This window comes from Cervus canadensis, chromosome 10 (assembly GCF_019320065.1).
Source record: "Cervus canadensis isolate Bull #8, Minnesota chromosome 10, ASM1932006v1, whole genome shotgun sequence".
NCBI classification, from domain to species: domain Eukaryota; kingdom Metazoa; phylum Chordata; class Mammalia; order Artiodactyla; family Cervidae; genus Cervus; species Cervus canadensis.
The window spans coordinates 72,651,362-72,678,116 of record NC_057395.1 but is presented as its reverse complement, the minus strand read 5'-3'; the positions used below and the strand labels follow the sequence as shown (position 1 = coordinate 72,678,116).

Here is a 26,755-nt window from a genome sequence, read left to right as displayed (position 1 = left end):
ACAAACATGAGCAGACTCTGTTTCTCTGTAGTCCTGCTCTTTCCCCTGGGCACCATTCTGGCCAGCATTGCTGGAGGTGAAACAAGTAACCAGGCCCAGAGTAAATCCCAGCTCACCTCTCCTCTACAGACCAGAGGGAAAGGAAGTGAGTACAAGAAGGGGCAGGAAGAGGGGCGTGATGGATGCTGCCAGCCCTCTCTGGACTTCTTCTGGAAAGTGAGCAGTTGAACTCCAGGGACATTTCTTGACTCTCAAAAATCATCATTATGTGTTCTGCTTTTAATAAATATATCCCACCTCATTTGACAGAATCATGAACTTCATCTCTGAGACTATCTATTCCTAGTTCTACCCTGTCCCTAAATCTCACTTTAGAATAGTAAAAAGATCCATATTTGATCCTTGTCCTTGTTCAGGCCCCAGGCCTCCTAAAACTGTTGGAATTTATTGTCTTTCTATAAGTAATGAGATCAGTGGAGGATGAGGCCTTAGATAGTCTGTGTGCGCCTGGATCTGGAACTTGCCATGAGATGATTAGAGGGTTAAGTGATCAGTCCCCAGTCCCTCTGGGGAGAGCAGTGAGTACTGATACTGAGTTCCATTAATAATGGCCAAAGATTCCATCAAATTTCCTCCATCCAACCCTTAATTAAAATGCATCAGTACTAGATTCAGAGAGCTTCAAGGGAGGTAATAACATCAAGGGTTTGTAAGGTAGGCGTGTCTTGAGATGGCGTGGAGACTCAGCATTTCCTACTCCCTCTTTGCCTTATGCTTCTTTTCCATTTTGCTGTCCCTGAGTTTTATCATTTGTAATGACTGGGGACAGTATGTAAAGGGCTTAACTGAATTAGTGAGTGGTTCTGATAACTTGTTCAACATGGGAGGTGGGTCAAGGGATCTCTGAATTTGTAGCCAGTTGTTCACAAGTGTAAGTGACCACAGGGGTCGTGATCAACTCTTGAAGTGTGGGCAGTCCTCAGGGATGAAGCCCTCACCCTGTGAGTCTGGGTCACCTCTGAGGATTTAACATCAGAAGTGAATTGACTCCTGTATGCCCAGTGGATATGGGGGAAGTGGTTGCTCTTGGCGGAGACGCCACATGTTTGGTGTCTGGGAAAAACACAGACTCTCTTTTCTACCATTTGTGTGTGGGATGAGGCTCAGACATCGGGGACTATATTATGTTGAGCAGAGCACTCAAAATCCCCCACCACTTCTTGGTATTTTCAGAATTCCTGGCAGAATTGGATACTTATTTATTTATTTTTATTTTTTTATTTTTATATATTTTTTCCATTTATTTTTATTAGTTGGAGGCTAATTACTTTACAATATTGTAGTGGTTTTTGCCATACATTGACATGAATCAGCCATGGATTTACATGTGTTCCCCATCCCGATCCCCCCTCCCGCCTCCCTCTCCATCCCATCCTTCTGGGTCTTCCCAGTGCACCAGCCCTGAGCACTTGTCTCATGCATCCAACCTGGGCTGGTGATCTGTTTCACCCTTGATAGTATACTTGTTTCAATGCTGTTCTCTCAGAGCATCCCACCCTTGCCTTCTCCCACAGAGTCTAAAAGTCTTGGGCAACTTATTTAAATGGATTGTGACAGACTGTGTTTGTCTTGTCTTGATCTTATTACCTACTTTCTCTGTGTCCTGGGACAGTTCCATCTGTAGTTTTTTCATGAGAGCGGGAATTCCATGTTTCTAGAGTTTTTTGAAAGGATTACCAGTCATGAGTACAAAGAATTTACACATTTGTGGTCAGTGACGTGTGTTTTCCACCAAATGTTTCAGTCTGAAAGACTTGTAGACCTACTTACATTTCCTCATGATACTTTCAAAAATATATATGTGTCAAATAATGATCATTTCTCTGTTATATGAAGTTAACCAGAGAGTTGAGTGGCAGCTGAGCATCCTCCCTCCACAGGCAACTGCAGGCAGAACAAGAAATGCAGTACTTCCTTGTGTTTGCTCGTGGGGCCAAGACTGCTTTTTCCAGGCTGCTATGATATTAGTCAAGACTCAGTGCCCTTCCTCTTGCTCCACTTTGAGACTATGTTTTATTTTCCTATAATGATATAGATGACAGTTATACTCATAATTTTATAGATAGGTCTCATTATTATAGAGATTAACAAGAATTTTACTCTATCCACCCCCTTCAATGACAAGGCACTTAGCATGAGTATGAAATAGGAGAGTCATTTACTTAGAAACTTTTATTAAAATGTATCCTTCTGGTTCTGAGAGCACAGTTTTTTGTGTAGGGAAACAGCTGTAAAAAAAAATAGTAAAATAATATCCTTCTAGCCAGTCCATCCTAAAGGAGATCAGTCCTGGGTGTTCATTGGAAGGACTGATGCTGAAGCTGAAACTCCAATACTTTGGCCACCTCATGTGAAGTGTTGACTCATTGGAAAAGACCCTGATCCTGGGAGTGATTGGGGCCAGGAGGAGAAGGGGACGACAGGGGATGAGATGGCTGGATGGCATCACCAACTAGATGGACATGAGTTTGAATAAACTCCGGGAGTTGGTGATGAATGGGAGGCCTGGCGTGCTGTGATTCATGGGGTCACAAAGAGTCAGACACAACTGAGTGACTGAACTGAACTGAACAAAAGAGGGAGGTACACAATAAAGACAAGAGAAAGTCCAAACCAGGTCATGATGAGTGTTGTGAAGAACGAGATTGATGGGGATAAAGGAGGGTAGCGAGGGCCAGGGAAATGCTCTGTGATAAGGAGGCCTTGAGCAACGGCTCCCAAAAATGTGCCCATGTGATTGAGCAGCAGACAGGCCCAGGGTGACTGGAACTGAGTGGATTGATGGGGAGGGGAATGGAAAGGGATGAGACAGAGAGGCCACAGGGACAGATCATGAAGAGCTTTGTAAAACGTTAAACATCAGAATCTGACTCTCAGTCAATGAGGGTTTGTCATGGGACCCATAGGATAGAATTCACTTTGAAACAGGATTCTTGCAGCTGCAGTGTGGAGAGTGGTCTTTAGAGGGTGAAGACCAAGCTGCTGCATTGGTTGATGTGAGCCATGATGGAGTATACCCATATTTTTGCCTGGATTGATCTCAGTTCCTTAGAATATGAATCACACGCTTTGTTGAGGTTTCTGTGAGGCTTCATGACAAAACACAATTCATTAAATCTTTAGGCATTTGTGATGTATTTACCTTTCAAACCCTCACCTTTCCTTGAGGTATGGGGGCAGGGAAAAGGCAAAGGTGGTAGTTAAAACTCCACCCCCTAATCATGTGTTGGTTATCCAGACAACCAACATCCATTCTAAGGTTAGATCAAGGCTTTGCTTGTCACCTCACTCACTTGGTAAAAGATTCCCTTGGTGCTGTCATCTCTTAGGAAATCCAATGGTTTTAGGAGCCCTGGTCCAGGAATAGGAGGAATACTAAATTAGTATTTCTGATGGCTTCTGGTGGCTCAGCTGGTAAAGAATTTGCCTGCAGTGTGAGAGACCTGGGTTCGATCCCTGGGTTGGGAAGATCCCTTGGAGAAGGAAATGGCTACCCATTCCAGTATTCCAGCCTGGGGATACCATGTACTGTATAGTCCATGGGGTTGCAAAGAATCAGACACGACTGAGTGACTTTCATTTTCACATGTAGGTCACAGTATCAGTATTCCCTCAATATTACTTTATTCCAGTGCTCATGACCTAAACAAAGTGAACACAATAATGGGTTTTCTTCCATGCCTTTCTCCATTAAATCATGATGGCTTCACACTTTCTTTTTAATAGTGGAAGCTTTCAAGCAAACACATGTACAGAAAATAGTATTATAAACCTGTGGACCATTATCCAGCTCCAATCATGATCAACATATGGGGAATATTCTTAATATGTATCCTTTTGTTCTATTTGCAGCTAATCAGTGGCATCATGCCAATTAATCTACAAATATTTAGTAATGATATGTAATTATTTACAATATTACCCTGTCAGTCCGAAGCCTAACAGTATTAATGATAATGCTCTACAAAACATCAAATGGTCTTTTCACATTCACATCTCTGCAACCCTACCATACTCTTGCAAACAAGCTGGTGTATTTGATTGTTCACCTTTTAGACCCAGCTGTGATGACCATCTTCCTATTTGACTGATTTGCTCCCATCCCTACAGACCTGTGGCCTGACCTCTGTTTGGAGCCTCCATCATGGGACCCTGCAAGGCCAAAAGAAGCAGATACATACAATGCCAAGTCCAGATTCTCAGAGATCTTTGTATATGGTAGCTAAAATGTTAAGAACAAAGACTTCAACTGGGGGCCAGGCTGTGTTAAGACCTCTGCTGGTGGTATCATATCCTATGTAAGACAGCAGGCAGGGCATGGGGAAAGGTGAAGAGATGGGGAAAGTGGTGGAGCTCAGGAGGCCACACTCTCCTCAAAATCGCCCACAGTGACTATTTTCATCTCTGCCTCCCAGGGGAAGTGACTGCAGTGACCTTTGAAATCATGGACTGAGCATGCCCCCCAGGGACCAGATGGGCAAAAGATCACCCTCAGAAGCACCATCCTGATAATCTGAGCTTACTTGCATGATCCCCTTTTTCAGATAGGGAGAGTAAGTCAGTCCCCCATAGAGGAGGTCTGTTAGTGCTCCTGAGCAGCCCACCTGGGCTTGGAAAATTCATTGCCTTCTGGGTGGTCATTGTGATCCCGAGAGCACTGTGGCTGCTCATTTCTAGGATGGTCTAGGTCCTGTCCAGGTAAACCTTGTCCAGGTCTGGGACTTCAGAGATTCAATCTGCAAGTTCTTCTCCTTTTGCAGAGGCCATGGGAACTGGGCTCCCCTGAGATGCTGAAGTCCAAGGAGCACCCAGTCAGGGCTGATCTCTGGTTGCTTGTGATTATATTCAGCCTTTCCCTCTGACTTTCAGCACTACCCTCCTCAGTGAAATCTATCTCTTCCCTTCCCTGCATGGGTCTAATTGCTTTCCTTCTGTCTCTTCCAGTTGGCTCTAAGCACCATGACAGCAAGTATTCCCTTTATCCCTAGAACTTTGCATAACTCCTGGCACAAAGGATACAGTCAGTCCATAAATATTGGAGGAAGGAAGGAAAGAATGCAGGAGAAAATCGCCTCATGACTGGAGTGACTGTAGAGCCTGTGATGTGAATTCATGATTCACATGTTGTAATCTTGTTGTAATCTTCCTTCTCAGTGCAGCCTCACCTTAATGCTCCACTCCACTCACACTTTGAGAGACTTTGGAACCTGGCTTGCCTGAATGCTGCTGGAAATGATGGCACCCAACCCCTAGTCTTGTAAATAAGATTGACACTCACGAAGTCATATTCAAATTCTTTGCTGCATCATCTGTGTTACTATCAAATAGGTTTGCCTGGGAGGTGTTTGTATGCTTGTGTATTAGTGATGTTGAAATATCTGGGGATACTTGATTAACAGACAAGTGTCTTCCCCCTAATTTTTAGTGGTGTTTCTTCCATCAAGTCACTTTTCTGTAGCTGAAGTTCAGTATCTGCATCTCTAAAAAGGTGATAAGATTGTTAAAGAAGAGCAAGCTATCTTTTTATCAACACTTTTCTGGGCCCACTCTCAGGTCACATTTTTAAATCCCCTCCAGGACAAGTGAGTAATGTGAATGGAAGTATTTGGGGTGGCTTTGGAGGCACAGGGACAATAAGGAATGGTGGGGATGATGGAAACTGGACAGTACACTTCCCTCCTGGGAGGACAGCTGCTCTCCTTAGCTTAGTTCATGCTTTTCGAAGTGTGGTCCCTTGAGCAGTACCATCAATGTCTTGGAAACTTTTGATGCAGATATTCAGGGCCTACCCTGTGCCACTGAATCAGCACTCTGGTGGTAGAGATCTGAAATCTATGTTTGATCTTACGGCTATTGGGTTCTGATGCTCACTCAAGTGCGAGATCCACAGCCTTGTTAAATTACAGGACTGTGATGTCAGTGTTTACTTTTTGTAGCATTGATAGAAAAAAATTTTATATGAAATCTCTGACCCAGGGATTGAACCCACATCTCTTATGTATTCTGCATAGGCAAACCAGTTCTTTACTAGTAGTGCCAAACATACTATGTGGTCCCAAAGTGAATTGCTCTTTTATCATCATGTAGTGAGAAAATGATCACCCATTACTCAGATATGAACATACCTCTCAGAGGGCACAGCATCTCAAATATCTAAACATCTTGTGTGTGCCCTGGGTGCATTCCATCCATTTCAGGATACGCCCTTAGATAGCATGGAATCCAAGATTGTCATTTTTCAGAAGGAGATAGTAAGGAACAGAAGCAGAGATATGACCTGGGGTCCCAGAGGGTTAGATGACTTGTCTTCATCCAAAATGCAATTACAGTTTTGTTCCTGTCCTGAAATTTCTCTAAAGAGACCTGCAGGAGCCAGGAAGATTTCTTTTTTGTTTGTTTATTTAATTTGATTGGAGGTAATTACTTTACAATATTGTGTTGGCTTTTGACATACATCAACATGAACTGGCCACAGGCATATGTGTCCCCCCATCCTGAACACCCCTCACACCTCCCTCTCTACTCTGTCTACCCAAGTTGTCCCAGAGCACTGTCTTTTGGTGCCCTGCTTAACGCATCAGTTTGCACTGGTCATGTATTTTACATATGGCCTTGTACATATTTCAATGCTTTTCTCTCAAATTATCCCTCCGTCACCTTCTCCCACTGAGTACAAAGTTTTGTTCTTTACATCTATGTCTCTTTTGTTGTCCTGCATGTAGGATCTTTGGTATTGTCTTTCAAAATTCCATATATATATATACAGAATATATATATATATATATTAATATACAGCATTTGTCTTTCTCTTTCTGACTTGCTTCAGTCTGTACAATAGGCTCCGGGTTCATCCACCTCATTAGAACTGACTCAAATGCACTCCTTTTTATAGCTGAGTAATATTCCATTGTGTATATGTACCACAACTTTCTTAACCATTCATCTGTCAATGGATGTCTAGGTTGCTTCCATGTGCTAGCTATTGTAATGAACATTGTGCTGCAATGAACATTGGGGTACACGTGTCTCTTATTGTTTGTAGACTTTTTGATGATGGCCGTTCTGACTGGTGTGAAATGATACCTCATTGTGGTTTTGATTTGCATTTCTCTAATAATGAGTGAGGTTGAACATCTCTTCATGTGTTTATTAGCCCTCTGTATGTCTTCCTTGGAGAAATGTTTATGTCTTTTACCCACTTTTTGATTGGGTTGTTCATTTTTTCTGGTGTTGAGCTGCATGAGCTGCCTGTATATTTTGGAGTTTAATTTTTTTCATCTGTTTCATTTATTATTATTTTTTCCCATTCTGAGGTCTCTCTTTTCACCATGCTTATAGTTTCCTTCATTGTGCAAAAGATTTTAAGTTTAATTATGTCCCATTTGTTTATTTTCATTTTTATTTCCATTACTCAGAGAGGTGGGTCATAGAGGATATTGCTGTGATTAATGTTGGAGAGTGTTCTGCCTATGTTTTTCTCTAAGAGTTTTATACTTTCTGGTCTTACATTTAGGTCTTTAATTCATTTTGAGTTTATTTTTGTGTATGGTGTTAGAAATTGTTCTAGTTTCATTCTTTTATATGTAGTTGACCAGTTTTCCCAGCACCACTTGTTGAAGAGACTGTCTTTTCTCCAATGTATATTTTTGCCTCCTTTTTCAAAGATAAGGTGTTTGTTCATAGATGTGTGGATTTATCTCTGGGCTTTCTATTTTGTTCCATTGATCTATATTTCTGTCTTTGAGCCAGTGCGTTACTGCTTTGATGACTGTAGCTTTGTAGTATAGTCTGAAGTCAGGAAGGTTGATTTGGGGTCTTTTTTGTTTCTGTAAATTGTGAAATTATTTGTTCTAGTTCTGTGAAAAATACCATTGGTAGTTTGATAGGGATTGTGTTGAATCTATAGATTGTTTTGGGTAGTAACTTATTTTCACTGAATTGATTCTTTCAGCCCAAGAACATGGTATATATCTCCATCTATTTGTGTCATCTTGGATTTTTTTTTTATCAGTGTTTTATAGTTTTCTCTATACAGGTCTTTTGCTTCTTTAGGTAAATTTATTCCTAAGTGTTTCATTCTTTTTGTTGCCATGGTGAATGGGATTATTTCCTTAATTTCACTCCTGATTTTTCATTGTAAGTGTATAGGCTGCAAGGGATTTGGAGCCCACCCTTACACATGAGCAGCAACAGGGGAGATGGAGGGAGAACTGGCCCATCAGGTAGCCTCTGACTTGGACTAGAGGAGGACAAGGAGAGGAGGACTTGGGGAGAAAAAGACAGACAGATGAGAGAGGAGAGGGGAGAAAAGAGGAGTTTCTGCTATTAGGGGGAGTCTCTGCTGCTCCCTGGCCTCAGGGGGATAGATTGAGGCAGAAATAGGGGCAGGGCCAGAAGGTCTCCTGAACTAGAATCCTCATTCTACCATCTGCAGGTTGTGTTTCCCAAGCAAGTGGTTTTACCTCTGAAACTCTGTTTTCTCCTTGACACAATGGGAAGAGAATCCTAGATATTGTAGGATGGATATGAAGCTAAATGAAATCATCTATGTGAGATGTCTCAGGAGAAAGTAGACCCTCCACTCACATTTGCTTGTTTGGTGAGTTATAGGCAACTGATGCCTTTCTGTCCTGGGGAAGCTCAGTATTGAGAGCTCCTGCACTTCTCAAGGGAAAGGGTGTCTGTACCAGGAAGGCAGACCCCTGTGTCTTCTCAGCTCATCACCCAGCTCTGTGTCTGCTTGACATTAGACTGGACTTGCACCTGGGGCTTCTGGGCATGGAACCCAGCTCCCTTCTCCTTGACCTGGAGTGGAGCACACTTTGTGTCTCTGTGTTGTGTGTGCATGTATGTGTGTGAATGGAAATGCTTTACTGAGTGTAGTTGAGTTGGAGAGACGCTAGTGCTACATGATTTCACCTGGGAGTGAATATACAGGAGTGAGTGAAGGGGCTGTGGGTGTGTCACCCCTCACACCTCCCCTGTAGATAACAGCTATCAATGCATCAGAGTGCATGTGCCCAAACTCTGCAGCCAGATCCCTGGGTTCAAAACCTTTCTTGCCACTTGATGACTGTAACCAACTTACTTTATTTTGTGTAGCTCAGGTTTCTCTTCTGTAGCATGAGGACTTATCAATACTTCCTCATCCCCTCATTTAGGGTTTTTGAGAATTAAATCTGTAAATATATGTCAAGTGCTAGGATAATGACTGATATATAAAATAATTTACATTTTATCTGTTGTGATTACTCATACTTTTATTATTAATACTACAAAGGACTCTGACTTCTCAGGGAGAAGGAACATATGTCTGTTGTGTCTGTTGTTTCCAAAGCAACCCCGTGATGTGGGCAATGCTGACCTCACCTGACACCTGAAGACAGGAGGACTCTGGGAGATTTCCATCTGCAGACACAAAGATGGTAAAAGGCAGAGCTGGTCATAAAAATGAGGTCGTGGGCAATTTTCCAAGGTCCTCTGGAGTCCACTCAGGCAGGCATCTCTCCTGTTTGTGAAACCAGGTGAAGGAGGGCAGGTGGTCAGGCTGTGGAGATGTGTGCAGCTCCCTCCTTCCCCTCTGCTCCCTTCCCTTACTCCTTGTTTGAAATAGAAAACAGGGTTTCTGCCCCAGCAGGACATCACCTTCACAGCTAAATTCCTACAGGGAACAGCAAGGAAAAGAGCAAGTCTCTATCCAGTAGAGAAGCTGTAGCAATGGATGCAGGAAGGTTTCTGTTTCACTCTGGTCTTCTGATCTAAGTGAGGCTGTGTTGGGTGAAGTAATTGATGTCCAGATGTGATGGCAGCTACAGGAGGCTGAAAACGAGGACCTGAGCTCATACACTGCTGTTCACTTACTCATCCTGTGATTTGCTCTCATCCACTCACTGTTTGTCCATCACATGCAATGCACATAACTTGCCCCTGATACTACTGTAGTGTCATAAGAAGATCCATATTTGATCCCTGTCTCTGTTCATACTCCAGGCAACCTGAAAGTCTTGGAATTTTATGTATTTTTATAAATCATGAAATGAGTGATGGATGGGACCTGAGATAGAGTCTGGATGGGACTGGACTCCAGTATTTTCCATCAGCTGATTATAGGGTTAAAACTATCACCTGTCTATCCCTCTGAGGACAAGAGAGAGTACTGATACTGAGTTTAATCACCAATGGTCAATGATTTTATCAACTTGCCTGCCTCCACCCTCAATTAAAACCCATGAATGCTGGGTTCAGAGAGCCTCAAGGAAGGTGATAACATCAAGGGCTTGAGAAGGGGGAGAGTCCTGAGAGGTCTTGGAGGCTTGGCACCCCCAACTCCCCATTTACCTGACATTTCTCCTCCATTAGGCTGTTCCTGACTTTTAATGTTTTATAATACCTGGGTACAGTAAGTAAATGCCTTTCCTGAGTTCTCTGAATATTTCTAATAAGTTATTGAACATGGGAGGTGGATCAGAGAACCTGCAAATTTATAGCCAGTCAGTCACATGTGTAAGTGACAGTAGAAATTGTGATCAACACTTGAGAGTGTGGGCCATCCTCAGGGATGGAGCCCTCACCTTGTGATGTCTGGGTCACCTCTGTGGATTTAGTGTCAGAAGTAAATTGACTCTTGGATGCCCAGTGGGTGTGAGGAACTGGTTCCTACTGGCAGAGATCCACACATTTGGTGTCAGGGACAAAACCCAGACTCACTCTTTTCTACCATTTGTGTCTGGGGTGAGGCTCAGTGACAGGACGATATTATGTTGAACAGAGCACTCAGAACCCCTTCCCTGTTCTGTGCAGTTTCAGAATTCCTGGAGAAAAAGTTACTTGATTAAATGGGTTGTGACTTGTCCTGATCGTTTAACACTCAAACATTTTGTGTCCTTGGGCAAGTCATTTTGCAGTGTCCTCAAGTGAACAATTGGCCATATTACATGAATTTTTTGAAAGGATTAGCAGCCATGACTGGAGAAGGAAATGGCAACCCACTCAAGTATTCTTGCCTGGAGAATTCCGTGAACAAAGGAGCCTGGTAGGCTGCAGTCCATTGGGTCACAAGGAGTAGGACACGACTGAGTGACTAACAACATAGTCGGTTAACAATATTGTAATAGTTTCGGGAGGTCAGCAAAGCAACTCAGCCACATATATAAATGTATTCATTCTCCCCCAAACTCTCCTCCCATCCAGGCTGCCAAATGACACTGAGCAGTGTTCAATGTGCTCTACTGTTGGTTATCCAATGTCACACTTTCTTTTCCAACAGTGAAATGTTTCCACAACACCACACATATGTCCAGAAAATTATATTAGAAACTCACAGGCTATTGTCCAACTCTGATCATTATCAACATATGGAGAATATTCATAATAAGTATCCTCCCTTTTTGTTCTTTTGGAGTAAATCAGTGGCATAATGTCAATAAATATATAGATATTCAGTAACAACCTGTAATTATTTCCAGTATTATCCTCTCACTGTGGCACCTAATGACATTGGTAATAATGCCCTGGACAGAAGGATATCAAAGGGCCTTTTCACACTCACCCCCTGCACCCCTACCATCTCTATTACAAACAAGCTGGTGGTTTCAGTTGTTCACCTGGTAGACCAAACAGTGATGATCATCTTCCTCTTTCACCAAGATCCTCCCATCTCTGCAGCCCTGTGACCTGACTTCTGCCTGCTATTTCCATACGTGGGTCCCTGCAAGACCAAAATAATTAGATACTTCTACAAGGCCTGATCTGGGTTCTTGGAGACATTTGTATTTGGCAGCTGCAAAGCAAAGAATAACAATGTCAAGATCAGGGATGACTGTCCCAGACCTACGGTGATCACAGCCATGACCTATTGGCTAAAAATAAACTAACACCTTTTCCTGAATACTTACTGTGAGCCCATCCCATAGGTCATAATGTTAAATGCCCCTGGAGCAGGTGAGTAATACGGCTGGACATATTTGGAGTGGGGGTGGAGGCAGGACGGACAACAAGGAATGGCGGGGATTGTGGAAACTGGAGAGAACGCTGCCCTCCTGAGAAGAGAGCAGCTCTGCTTAGCTTAGTTCATGGCTTTCAGAACTTGGTCCCTTGAGCAGCACCCTCAGTCCTGGAAACTTTGTAGATGCAGATACTCAGGTCCCAACCATGTCTTACAAAATTAAGCCTCAGAAAGTGGAGGCCTCAGATCTGTGTTTCAACAAATGTCTAATGGATTCTGAAGCTCTCTCAGAGTTGAGAGTCACTGCTCCCTAGTGGCTCAGATGGTAGAGAATCTGCCTGCAATGCAGAGGACCCGAGTTTGATCCCAGCATTGGGAAGATCACCTGGAGAAGGGAATGTGTGTCCACTCCAGTATTCTTGCCTGGAAAATCCTATGGGCAGAAGAGGGTTCTAGTTAAATGGTAGGACTATGTTGTCAGATCACTTAGTTTTTCTAACAATGTAAGAAGTCAATTTTTTATAAAATCTCCCACTGTTAAATCCTGTAAATGTTTCAAAATTGTAAATGGTACTATGTGGGTTAATAATACTTGGATGTTAGCCAGATTTGCAGTCTTTGGTTTGTGTTTTTTCTCTTTTAAGCCTGAAAATAATTCTAACAAAAATAGTATTCACCACACCATTTTAAGAAAGTAAACTACTTATTTCCAAAAAGCCAGGAGCTGTTTTATCAATTAGACTAAAATTGACCCCTCATGCTTTGAATATGAATGATACTCACTGGACAAAGCCTCAGAAAATTCTAAACATCTTCTGCATGCCCCAGATGCATTCCATCCTTTCAGGATGTGGCATTAGATAGCATGGAATTCAATTTTCTCATTTTTTAGAGGAAAAAACTGAGCATGAAGAGAAGAGATATGACTCTATATCAGAGTTTTGGATTCTCTGGTTTATCCAGATACACACCCTGTGATTTTCCTGTCCTTTGATTTCTCTGAAGATGCCCCCAGGAATGGGGAAGCTTCCTAATCAGAGATCTCAGTTATACATGACACAGGGAGGGGGAGGCAGAGAGAGGATCAGCCCATCCGGAAGCTTCCATTCCAGGGGACTGGGGGGTGGGGCTTGCTTTAACCTGGGCAAAAGTGAGGACAGGACAGGAAGACACTGGTTTAGAAGGACAGACAGATGAGAGAGGAGGGGGGATAAGAGGAGTTTGTGCTCTTAGCGGGACCTCTGCTGCTCCCTGGTCTCAGGTGGACAGATTGAGCAGGAAGAGGGGAAGGGCTAGGGGGCCTCTTGAACTAAATTCTATTAATCACTTGTACCATCTGCAGGTTGTGTGTCCTGAGCAAGTGGCTTTACTGCTCTGAGCCTTGGCTTTCTCCTTGACACAACTGGATAAGGATCCAGATGTTATTGGATTCATCTGTGGTTAAATGAAATCATTCATGTGAAATATCTCAGGAGAGAGCAGACCCTACCCTCACAGTGGGTATTTTGTGTGTAACTGGCTACTGATGTCCTTCTGTCCTGGGGTAACTTGGTATTAAGACATACTGCCCTTCTCAAGTGTGCTACATGGTTTTAACTGCAAGTAAACACACAAGGATGTGTCACCCCTGATGTGTGCACTCGAGTTTACAGGTTGCAATGCAGCAGAGTGCATATGCACAGACTCTGAAGTCAGATCCCTGGGTCCCAATCCTCTCTCTACAAGTTATGACCTAAGCAAATTTATTTCCTGTTATCTCAGGTACCTCCTTAGTCACATGAGGAAATATCAACAGTTACTCCCCTTTCTTTTAAGATTTGTGAGGATTTGATGAGTTTTATGTGTTAGGTGCTTAGGATAATGCCTGCCACAATCAGGAATTTAAGTTTTCCCTGATGTAATGACTCATTATTGCTATTATCACTATGAACAAAGCTAGTGGACGTGATGGAATTCCAGTTGAGCTATTTCAAATCCTGAAAGATGATGCTGTTAAAGTACTATACTCAATATGCCAGCAAATTTGGAAAACTCAGCAGTGGGCACAGAACTGGAAAAGGTCAGTTTTTATTCCAATGCCAAAGAAAGGCAATGCCAAAGAATGTTCAAACTAGGGCACAATTGCACTTATCTCACACGCTAGTAAAGTAATTCTCAAAATTCTCCAATCCAGGCATCAGCAATATGTGAATCGAGAACTTCCAGATGTTCAAGCAGGTTTCAGAAAAGGCAGAGGAACCAGAGATCAAATCGCCAACATCCACTGGATCATCAAAAAAGCAAGAGAGTTCCAGAAAAACATCTATTTCTGCTTTATCAAATACGTCAAAGCCTTTGACTGTGTGGATCACAATAAACTGTGTAAATTCTGAAAGAGATGGGAATACCAGACCACCTGACCTGTCTCTTGAGAAACCTACATGCAGGTCAGGAAGCAACAGTTAGAACTGGACGTGGAACAACAGACTGGTTCCAATCGGGAAAGGAGTACGTCAAGGCTGTATATTTCATCTTCCTTATTTAACTTATATGCAGAGTACATCATGAGAAATGCTGGGTTGGAAGAAGCACAAGCTGGAATCAATATTGTTGGGAGAAATATCAATAACCTCAGATATGCAGATGATACCACCCTTATTGCAGAAAGTGAAGAGAAACTCAAAGTCCTCTTGATGAAAGTGAAAGAGTAGAGTGAAAAAGTTGGCTTAAAGTTCAACATTAGAAAACTAAGATCATGACATCTGGTCCCATAACTTCATGGGAAATAGATGGGGAAACAGTGGAAGACTTTATTTTTTGAGGCTCCAAATCACTGCAGATGATGATTGTAGCCATGAAATTAAAAGATGCTTACTCCTTGGAAGGAAAGTTATGACCAACCTAGATAGCATATTAAAAAGCAGAGACATTACTTTGCCAACAAAGGTCCATCCAGTCAAGGCTTTGGTTTTTCCAGTGGTCTTGTATGAATATGAGAGTTGGATGGTGAAAAAAGCTGAGCGTCAAAGAATTGATACTTTTAAACTGTGGTGTTGGAGAAGACTCTTGAGAGTCTCTTGGACTGCAAGGAGATCCAACTAGTCCATCCTAAAGGAGATCAGTCCTGGGTGTTCATTGGAAGGACTGATGATGAAACTGAAACTCCAATACTTTGGCCACCTCATGCAATGAGTGGACACATTGGAAAAGACCCTGATGCTGGGAGGGATTGGGGTCAGAAGGAGAAGGGGATGATAGAGGATGAGATGGCTGGATGGCATCACCGACTCGATGGACATGATTTTGGGTAAACTCCGGGAGTTGGTGATGGACAGGGAGGCCTGGCATGCTGCGATTCATGGGGTCGCATAGAGTTGGACACAACTGAGCGACTGAACTGAACTAAACTGACTTACTACAAAGGACTTTGACTTCTCTAGAGAAGGAATACATGTCAGTTGCCTCCATTGTTACGACAGTGGCATGATGTGGGAAGCACAGATCTCACATGATACCTGAACACATGAGGTTCTGGGAGATATAAATCCTCACACACAAAGTTAGGAATACACAGAGCTGGTACCCTAATTGAGGTCCTATGACCCCATCACCAATGAGGGAGAGCAGGAGGAAGAAGGTGGCCATAGGAAGTCTTCTAAGGTCCCCTGAAGTCCACTCATGCAGGCAGCATTTCTGTTTGCAATACCAGGAGAGGGACAGCAATTGGTCAAGTGGTGGAGATGTATTCAGTTCCCTGCTTCCCTTCGGCCCCCTCCCCTTACTCGTTTTTCAATGCATAATGAAGGTTATACTCCAGGATGGCCTAACCTCCTCCAGCTCAGTTCCGGCCTGGACCAATGCCTGAAAAAGAGCAACTGTCCATCCAGTGGAGAAGCTATGGCAATGGTTGCAGGAAGCTGTCCTGTGTCACCCCTGTCATCTGAGGTAGGTGAGGGGGATCAGGGTATTGAGGCCCAGATGTGATGAAAGTATCACAAGGCTGAAAAGGAGGACCTGGGCTAACACACTGCTATTCAACTATGTGTCCTTCAATCCACTCTCATCCCCTCACTGACCGTCCATCATGTATGTGCCACGCACGGCTCCAGGTGCTCAGATGTCTCTGAATGTCCATATTGGACAAACTCCATCTGTCTGATCACAGTCTGTGCTAACATTAGACCCACAGGCATAATCAAGCCTGATAATTGCTGTTCTCAGACTACTTCTCAGACTTGGTCCCTGCAGAAAGAAGGCATGGTTAGGAGGGAGATTTCACAATAAACAGGACTGACCCAGCTCCTCCCATGCCTCACTCCCTTCCTCATCCTCTGATCCCACCCCCAGCCAGGATATTAAAAGCTCAGTCTTTCCGTCCCCAGCATCCTCAGGAGCCCTCCTGCAAGCCCACAAAGATGAACCGGCTCTGTCTCTCTGCAGCCCTTCTCTTCCTCCTGGTTGTCCTGGTGGACAGCACCCCTGTGTATGAACACCATACCCAGGACCAAGGTAGGTCTGCATTCACCTCTCCTGTACAGACTGGAGGGAAATGATGGAAGTCTATGGAAGAGCTGGGGCCGGTTGTGACCACACTGCTACCAGTCTTCTCTGGATTTCTCCTGTCACATTGGGCAGGATGTTTGTTTGTTCAGTTTTGGCAGCATTGGTCTTCTTGAGTATGTGAGGATATTCCCTAGTTACCAGGGCTACTCTCTGATTGTGGTGTGTGGGCTTCTTGTTGGGGTGGCTTCTCTTCTTGCTGAGGAGGGACTGTAGGCCTCTGGGCTCAGTAATTGCAGATCACCTGCTTAGTTGCCCCAAGATATGTGGAATCTTCCCAACCAGGATCAAGCCCATGTCCCCCACATTAGTATGTGGATTCTTATCTACTCTACCACCAGGGAAGTCTTATGTTGGAAACTTTTAACTCTACTGACATCATGACGCTCATAAGGATATGTATTAAAATTTTATATTAAATATATATCTATCCCACCTAACTCTACTAGATCAGGGTCCATTTCTGAGACTCTATTCATGATCCCTGCCTTGCCCATGAATCTTGCTATTGTGCAGTAATAAAAAGCTGCATATTTGATCTTTGTTTTGGTTAATAGCCCAGGCCTCCTAAAACTTGGGATTTACTGACTTTATAGGTTATAAGATGAGTCACAAGAGGAGACTCAAGGTACCTTCAGGATGGAGTTGTTCTCCAAGAAACTTCAAACATCCATTTCATGGTTCCAGTTTTCACCATGTCTCATTCCAGCACCTCTGTGGAGAGGGGAGGGCCCTGAGAGTGAGATCAATCACCCGTGGCTGATGATCCAACCACTATGGCTGTTTAGTGAACCCTGGGAAGAAATACATTAAACTGGGCTCAGAGAGCTTGTGTGTTTTTGAAAACAGGAAGTTGATGTGAGGGTGCTGTGCTCACTAGGGCACAGAGGCTGGGCACCCCTCCCTCCCACTTTGCACATACATCTCTTCCATTTTACTGCCATGAGTTACATTTTGTATAGTTACCTGGGAAGTGTAAGCAAGTGTTTTTTCCTAAGTTCAGCCACCAATTGTATTGAGCCATTGATTTTGAAGGTGGGTCATGAACATCCTTATTTTTGCCATTAGATCATAACTTTGAGCAACTCGGGACCTCAGGGCTGGCAGCTGAATTGAGGATGGTCTTGAGTCCTCAACCTGCAGAATCTGCACTAACTCCACAGATTTCTAATCAGAAGTTAATTGACTTGCTAGACACCCAGTGGGTGTTTGGGGACTCGGTTGCTCTTAAAGGACCACATCTTTGTTGTCAGAGTCAAACCCAGACTCATTCTCCCCTGTGATTCGGGGGCTCAGGTGATGCTCCAAAAGGGGGGATTCATGAAAGTAGGACCTTGCACCCAGAAACTGTTCTCAGTTATCTGTATTTTCAGAGTTCCTGGCAGAATGAGGTAGTGCATCAAATGGGTTGTAATGTGACAGTGTCTTGTCCTGACCCAGATACCTACATGTCATGTCCTCGGGCAAGTCATCAGCAATTTTCTCATTGGAACAGGGGGATACATGTTACATGGGTTTTTGAACAGAAACCAGTCATGAATATAAAGAGTTGAATCACAGTTCATGGTGAATTTTGTGCATTTTCCACCAAGATGTGTTAATCTGAAAATGATTTCTCTACCTACTTGCTTTGGGCTAGAAGCAATATTTAGGTGTCAAATAACAATTATTCCTCTATTATGAAATATAACCAGAAAAGCCTGGGATGAGTGTGCAGAGCCACTGCAGAGAAAATAAGAAACACACAGAGCCCAGTGTGGGTTTGCCCCTGGGACCAAGGCTGATACAATATTAGTAAAGTCTCCAGGCCCTTTCCTTGTCTTCTTTTGACTACTATTTTATTACCCATATTTGTCCCCTTCCTTGTCCACTGTTGACCATTACTTAATTATGCATATTTTATCCTTGTCCTGTTGCATGAGCCCCACCTCCTGAAACTCCTGGAATCTACTGTCTTTCATAGGTCTGGAGACAAACCATAGAAGGGCACCTGAGAAGCGGTCAATAATAGACGTGATTAGAAATGTCATCGGCGGTTTGGTTAAAGGTTTGAACTTTTTCCACCTCTGGGGAGAGGGGAGGGCACTGGGATTGAGAACAATCACCACTGGCCAAGGATTCAGTCAATATGCCTGTTTAGTGAAAACTCAATGAAAATCCATAAATATGGGCATTCAGGGAGTTTTTGGGGTGGTATCACACGACAGTGATGTGAGGGTCCAGTGTTCTCTAGGACATACAGGCTCCTCACAACTACACTTCCACTTTGCCCTGCGTGTCTCACTCATTTTACTGTGCTTATATTTATCCTTAATAATAATGTGAGATCCCTATGTGAGTGGTCTTCCTGAAATTGGTCATCAGCTTTAGTGAGTTATTGAACATGGAGTAGGGTAATCCTATTTTCATGCTTTCGCTGCTTTGTCAAATCACAACCACTTCACTATCACCAGGGTTGAGGACAATTTTGAGCCCTCAACATGCAGAATCTGTACTAACTCTCTAGATTTTGTATCGGAATAAAATTGACTTGCAGACACCCAGTGGGTGTTTGGGGAATTGGATGTTGGTGCTGTAGACACCATGTATTTGGTGTCAGGGAACCCACAGTCACTCTCCCTGTGCTTTGGGAGCTCTGGTTAGGTCTGGGGACAGGGGAGTAATGAAAGTGGGACAATGAACCCAGAAGCTCTCAGCAGTTATCGGTATTTTCAGAGTTCCTGGCAGAATAGGATAGTATATCAAATGGGTTGTGGCCTGACCATATCTTGTCTTGACCCTGCCACCTACATGCTGTGTGTCCTGGGGCAAGTCATCTACAGCTTCCTCATGTGAACAGCAGATACCTGCTACATGTGTTCTTTGAACATATTACTGGTCATAAATATAGAGAGTTTATTCACATTCATGGCAAATCTTGGTGATTTTCCTGTGGATATGTTCATTTGAAATAATTTCTCTACCTACTTGCTTGGGTCGGAAAGAACACTTATGTCAAATATTGATCATTCCTCTCTTATAAAAATTTGTCAGAATGACCTGGGAAAATGAGCAGTGTCCAGGCCTCTTCCCTCATCCACATGTGACTATCATTTTATTATCCATATTTGATCCTTGTCCTGGTTCATGGTCTAAGACTGCTGAAAATTGTGGAATTTTTGTCTTTCTTAGGTACCAAGATTATTCATGGACTGGGATCCGGTATACTAAAAGAACTGGCTGACAAAATCAGTAATGGATTTAAAGGTTTGAACCTTCTTCACCTGTAGTAAGAAGGGAGGGCACTGCAGTTGAGATCAGTCATTGCTGCCCAATGATACAATCAATATCCCTGTTGATGGAAACCTCAATAAAAATTAAAAAATAAAAATGAAACTCCATAAATTTTGGCATTCAATGAGCTCATGGGTGGGAGCCAGTGGTGATGATGTGAGGGTGTTTTGCTAGCTAAGGCATGAACACTCCCCACACCTCCACTCTTTCTTTGCCCTCCATGTCTCTTCCATTTCACTGTTTCTGAGTTTTCTCCTGTATATTAATCTGAGGGCAGTAAGTACAGGTTTTCCTGAGTTCAGTCGCTGGTTTGATTGAGTTATTGAGTATGGAGGTGGGGTCATGGAAACACCCACTTTTAATTACTTGGTCAGATGTATGTGAACCACCTGGCTGGAGAGAGTCTTGAGAAGTCAGGAGAGTCTTGATATCTCAACCTGTGGCATTGGCACTGACTCCACAGATATGGTATCAGAAGTCAATAGACAGTGGGGCGCCCACTGGGTATCGGGAATTGGATGTGATTGGTGCAGAAACCATATCTTTGCAGTCAGGAAAAACCCCAGACTCACCTTGCCTTATGATTTGAGGGCTTACATGGGGCTTGGGGAGGTGAGTAGTGAAAGTAGGACATTGCACCCAGAAACTCTCATCCTTTCTCTGTATTTTCAAGCTCCTAGCAGAATCAATAGTGTATCAATGGGGTGTGATATGACAGTATCTTGTCCTGATCCCACTACCCAAATGCTTGTGTTGTGGGGCAAGTCATTTGTAGCTTCCTCATCTGAACAGGGGAAATTTTTTACATGAGTTCTTTGAATGATGATGAGTCATGAATATAAACAGCTTATTCCCATTTCATAACCGGATTTGTCCATTTTCCACCATGAGGTGTTAATCTGAAAAAAACTTTATATCTACTTGTTTTGGACAATTAAAACTATTTATTTATCAAATTATGATTATTTTTCTATTATGAAAACTAACTGAAAGATGCAGAGCCACTGTGGAGAAGAACTCCAGGGAAAGCAGGAAACACAGCCCCTGTGTGGTAGGCTGTGGGACCAAGCCTGAGACAATGTTACTAAGGTCTCCAGGCTCCTTCCCTTGTCCTTTTTGACTGTCATTTTCTTGTCCATTTTTGATTCTTTCCCTGTTTCATGGACCAGGTCTCCTGAAACTCTTGCAATTTACTTTCCTTTGTAGGTCAGGGGATGATTTCTGGAATGCAGCTCGAGAACCATACAGTCGAGGAGTTCCCAACACAAATACTCAAACATGGTAAGAAAGGTTTTGTATTTTCTGCACCTCTGGTGAGAGGGAAGGTCACTGAGATTGAGATCAATCACCAATGGCCAACGACTCAATCAATAAGCCTATTTCTTGAAACCTCAGTTCAGTCAGCTCAGTTCAGTCACTCAGTCATGTCTGACTCTTTGTGACCCCATGGACTGCAGCACACCAGGACTCCCTGTCCATCAACATATCCCAGAGCTGACTTTTTCACTCTCCTCTTTCACTTTCATCAAGAGGCTCTTTAGTTCTTCTTTGCTTTGAAACCTCAAACCTGCATCAATATTGGGATTCAGAGAGTTTTTGGGTGGTGAATACAAATACACGATGTGAGAGTGCTATGCTCACTAGGGCATGGAGACTCTGCCAACCTACAGTCCCCTTCATTGTATGCACCTCCGCCACTTCACTCTGTGAATTTTCAAGTCTATTAATCTGAGAACAGTCAGTAAGGGTTTTCCTAAGTTTGGTTGTCAGTTCCATTCAGCTATTGAACATGGAGTTGTGGTCATGGAAAATCCTAATTTTAGCCATTTGATCACAAGCATAAGTAGCTTTGGACCACATGGTTGGTGCTAAACTGAGGACGGTTATGATCCCTCAATGGGCGGGATCTGAACTAACTGCACAGATGTCAAGTGACTGGGGGACACCCAGGGAGTGGTTTGGGGAATTGGTTGATGTTGGTAGAGACACCACATATTTGGTGTCAAGGGAAACCCAGACTCACTCTCTGCTGTGATTTGGGAGCTTAGGTGCGGTTTGCAGACAGGGAAGTAATGAAAGTAGGACACTGCATCCAGAAACCCTTACAAATAAATGGTATCTTCAGAATTCCTGGTAGAATCAGGTATTGTATCAGATGGGTTATGACGTCATAGTATCTTGTCCTGACTCTACCACCCCTATGCTCTGTGTCCTCGGGCGAGTCATCTGCGATTTCTTCATCTGACTAGGGGAAAAATATACAAGCATTCTTTGATTATCAGTCATGAATATAAATAATCTATTCACATTTCATGACCAGTTTTGTTTATTTCCCACCAGTGTGATAACATGAAGAACATGATCTTCATCTCCTTTGGTCAAGAAACAATATTGATATGTCAAGTAGTGATTATTCCTCTATTATTAAAATCAGAAAGACATAGGACCACTGAGCAGAGCAACTGCAGGAACACAACAAACACAGTCCCTGTCTCATGGGATCTAGGCTGAGACAACATGAGTAAAGTCTCCAGGCCCTTTACTTGTCCTCTTTTGACATTATTTTATTATTCATACATTTGATCCATATTTGATCCTTGTCCTGCTTCATTGCCCAGGCCTCCTGAACCTCCCAGAATTTCCTTTCTTTGTGAAGTCACGAGACCACTCAGGGAAATCAACCTAGGAAATCTTCAGGTCTGGGCTCATCCTCCAAAAAACTCAAACACCCATTTAGAGGTTGGAAATTTCACCACTTTCTTGCCAGCACCTCTAGAGAGGAGGGAAGACTCTGAGATTGAGATCAATCAGCAATGGCCACTAACGCAGTCAATATGGCTATTTATTGAAAGTCTCCATAAAAGTCCACAGATAGTTGGTTTCAGACAGGTTTTCAGATTAATGATAACCCATACAGACCATTTTACTATCCTGTAAGGAGACTGAATGTTAGTGGGACATTAACCATTATGTAGATATGTCCCATCATTAAGGTGATTTTTTTTACTAAAAGGAAATCAATTATATCCATTCTATGTGATGACTGTGCACCTGTGGAGAGAATGACAATGGGAGTTATTATGTCCCTACAATGCATTGTTCTTGGGGTGGAGAAACAGCTGTGAAAAAATATGGCAATATAGCTTGTCTTGTAGTAGAGAGACAAATAATAGCAAAGAGGAGATATCCGACGGTAGGTTATAAGTTTTTAGAACATAGGGAGTAGTGCTTAAAAAGGATGCTGTGCCTTAACTCTACAGTTTCAGGGAAACCCGTGATAAGGAGGCATTGAGCAGAGGCTGCAGAAATAACATGCCTGGTCGGTTTGAGCAGCAGCTAGGTCTAGGGTGGCTGGAGCTGAGTGAGTGGAGGAGAGGGGAGTGGAAGGGGATGAGGCAGAGATGTCATGGGGGAAGGTCATGAGGAGCCTTGTGGGCCTTTATGAGAATCAGAGTTTGATTCTCAGAGAAAAGGGGAGTCACTGAGGAGGTGGTCTTGGGAGCAATGGGACAGGGCTCAATAACAGGATCTCTGAGGCTGCAGTGCACAGAGTGTCCTCTAGGGGGCAAAGAGCAGAGACAGAGACCCAGTGCCCAGCGAGCAGGCTGCTGCAGTGGTCCACATGGAGTGTGACCTATGTTGTTCCCTGGATGGAGCCCAGGTCTCTCCAATAACATATTGTCTTGCTCTGTTGAAGTTTCTGGGGACTCTTAATTACCTAGTCATGATGCATTAAATCATTTGCCATGGGAGACTTTTCAACAGACAGCTCCATTATCCTCCCTGAGGTTGAGGGAAGGCAAAGGGATGGTAGATAGAAGACCACGGTGGAGGGTGGGAATGAAAGTGCCCACCGCCCTGTAGACAGTCCTTTCCTGTGCAATAAGAGCCCATTCTGGTTTGTGATGGCCTTTCCAAAATCACTGTCTTCACATACCAGAAGACACTTTAATTGTTCTCATCAGAAGAGAAACATCAAGAGTTTTAGCAACTCTGTGTCAGGAAAAGGATGAAAAAAACAAACCACATATATGTCTTCTTATAATCACAGTATCAACATATTGATAGTTTAACATTCAATTTATTCAGTCCTCCTGATGGATCAGAAGTAAACAGACTGGTACATTTTCTACATGCTCTTTTCCATTATGGCATGATTGCTTCACATTTTTTTATTCGTGGTGGAATGTTTTTACCATATACAAAGGTGCAGAGAACAGTATTATAAAACCCAGGTACCCAGACACAGTAATTATTGACATATAAGGAATGATTTTTACCGGTGACCTCTTTTTGTTGCCATCAGTTCAGTCGCTCAGTTGTGTCCGACTCTTTGCACTCCATGAACTGCAGCATGCCAGGCCTCCTTGTCCATCCCCAGCTCCCAGAGTCCACACAAACTTATGTTGTGTTGGTTGGTGATGCCATCCAACCACCTCATCCTCTGTTGTCCCCTTCTCCTTCTGCCTTCAATCTTTTCCAGCATCAGGGTCTTTTCAAATGAGTCAGCTCTTCACATCAGGTGGCTAAAGTATTGGAGTTTCAGCTTCAAAATCAGTCCTTCTGATGAATATTCCGGACTGATTTCCTTTAGGATGGACTGATTGGATCCCCTTGCTATCCAAGGGACTCTCAAGAGTCTTCTCCAACACCACAGTTCAAAAGCATCAATTCTTTGGCGCTCAGCTTTCTTTATAGTCCAACTCTCACATCCATACATGACTACTGGAAAAACCATACCTTGATGAGATAGACCTTTGTTGGCAAAGTAATATCTCTGCTTTTTAATATGCTGTCTAGGTTGGTCATAACTTTCCTTCCAAGGAGCAAGCATCTTTTTGTTTCATGGCTGCAATCACCATCTGCAGTGATTTTGGACTCCCTCAAAATAAAGTCTTTCACTGTTTCCCCATCTTTTTTTTCCATGAAGTGATGGGACCGGATGTCATGATCTTAGTTTTCTGAATGTTGAGCTTTAAGCCAACTTTTTCACTCTCCTCTTTCACTTTCATCAAGGGGCTTTTTATTTCTTCTTCACTTTCTGCCATAAGGGTGGTATCATCTGCATTTCTGAGGTTATTGATATTCTCCCAGCAATCTTGATTCCAGCTTGTGCTTCATCCAGCACAGCATTTCTCATGATGTAGTCTGTATTAAGTTAAATAAGCAGGATGACAATATACAGCCTTGACGTACTCCTTTTCCTATTTGGAACCAGGCTGTTGTTCCATGTCCAGTTCTAACTGTTTCGTTGCTATAGAGTTGTGTATTTCTTTTTTTGAGCATTTATGTGGTGCTTTTGGTGTTAGCTGCAGGGCACAAACTCAGCAGCTGTGGCCTGCTGACTTAGATGTCCCGAAGGATGTGGGACTTTAATTCTCTTACAAAGGGATTGGACCCTGGACTCCTGCACTCAAAGGTGGATTCTTAACCAGGGGCCCACCAGGGAAGTCCCTTAGAAGTTTCTTAGGTTAAGCAAAGGCCTTATACCAATTTTTGTTAAAATATTTCATGAGGAGATATATAATTGAACATAATTAGTATATCATGTCACCTCTAGCAACATTCCTAATTCTGTCCCAGAAAGAAGGTTTTCAAATGGCCTTTTCCATCTGACCATCCTCCAAAACCTAGCATTCTCTATTGCAAACAAATTGGCAGTTCTAGCTGTTGTCCTTGTACGAGCTATGATGTCCGTCTTCATAACTGAGCCATTGCCCCTCCTTTCCCAGCAGCTTCTAAGCCTGAATTCTGCCTGAAGCCTGAGTTAAAGGGTCCCTGCAAGGACCAGATGACCAGGTACTTCTACAATGCCAAGACCGGCTACTGTGAGCCATTTGTATATGGCGGCTGCGAAGGGAACAAGAACAACTTCCAGACACTATCGGACTGCATAGTGACCTGCTGTCTAGTGACAGTATCCCTGTGGTAAGACAGGGGGCAGGGCACAGGGGGAGGGGATGGACTGGGGAAGGAGGTGGAGCTCAGGGGACCACTCACCAGTCAAACCTGCACAGTGTCTTCCTCCTTAATGCTTCCCGGTAGAAGAGGGGGCAGTGTCCTGTGAAACCACACACTGAGCAAGTTCTCCAGGAGTCAGCGTGGCAGGTCAAAGCGAGATGCTTTTTATGACAATCTAAGCCTAATCACATGCTCCTCCATCTTAGATATGAATACTGAATCAACCACTCTCCAGGGCAGGTCTGCAGGGCTCCTGATCGCCTGGCCTTGGCATGGGAAACTCACCTCCTTCTGGTTGGGCATTCAGGTCATGAGGAATACGCTTTCATACTTTTTGTAAAATCTAGGCTCTGCTAAGATGATGGGTGTCCACGTCTGGGGATACAATGATAGCACTCAACAAGTTCCTTTCTTTTTGCAGAGGACACGTGAAGAGTGGTTCCCAGAAAATGTGACGTCTGAGAAGGACCCCTGCAGGGCTGGGCCATGGCTGCTTCTGAAACTGTTCAGTCTCTCTCAGTCCTTCTCTCCCCTATCTTCCTCAGCAGAACCTATCTATTTCCTGTCCTCTATTGGTCAACATGTCTAATTCTGTCTCATCTAGCTGGCTTTCAGCACCATGAGAATGTCTTCCCTTTATTCCTAGCATTTAGCTCAGTTCCTGGCACCAAGTAGACAGTTCCTAATTATTTGAGGAAGAAATAAGGGAATGTAATAGCACATTCCTCATGACCAGAGTAACTATAGAGCCTGCAGTTTGATGCAGGATTTTGTCTTAACTCATATCCTCACTGCATCCTCAGCTTCATCCCCCTCCTCACCATCATTGCTCTCTTTGTGGGTGTTGAATGTAGAATTTCTTGCATCCAGTTCTCAGAATCAGTAATGAGAGAAGTTTGCAATAAAGAAGCTCCGTGACCCCACAATGATGTTGCAATTTTCCTTTCCGGAGCTTCAAACACTGTGGCTTATATTTCA

At 43.3% G+C, this 26,755-nt stretch overlaps 1 protein-coding gene across 1 annotated transcript; it reads left to right on the top strand.

Moving 5' to 3' along the window:
* The first annotated feature begins 16,380 nt into the window (after positions 1-16,380).
* On the top strand, positions 16,381-26,695 carry LOC122448936 (trophoblast Kunitz domain protein 1-like). Its single transcript, XM_043480593.1, has 6 exons — positions 16,381-16,492; positions 18,507-18,590; positions 19,715-19,789; positions 21,023-21,097; positions 25,549-25,744; positions 26,581-26,695. The coding sequence occupies exons 1-6, from the start codon at positions 16,399-16,401 to the stop codon at positions 26,693-26,695; spliced, it is 639 nt and encodes a 212-aa protein (XP_043336528.1). The 5' UTR covers positions 16,381-16,398.
* Positions 26,696-26,755: the final 60 nt, after the last annotated feature.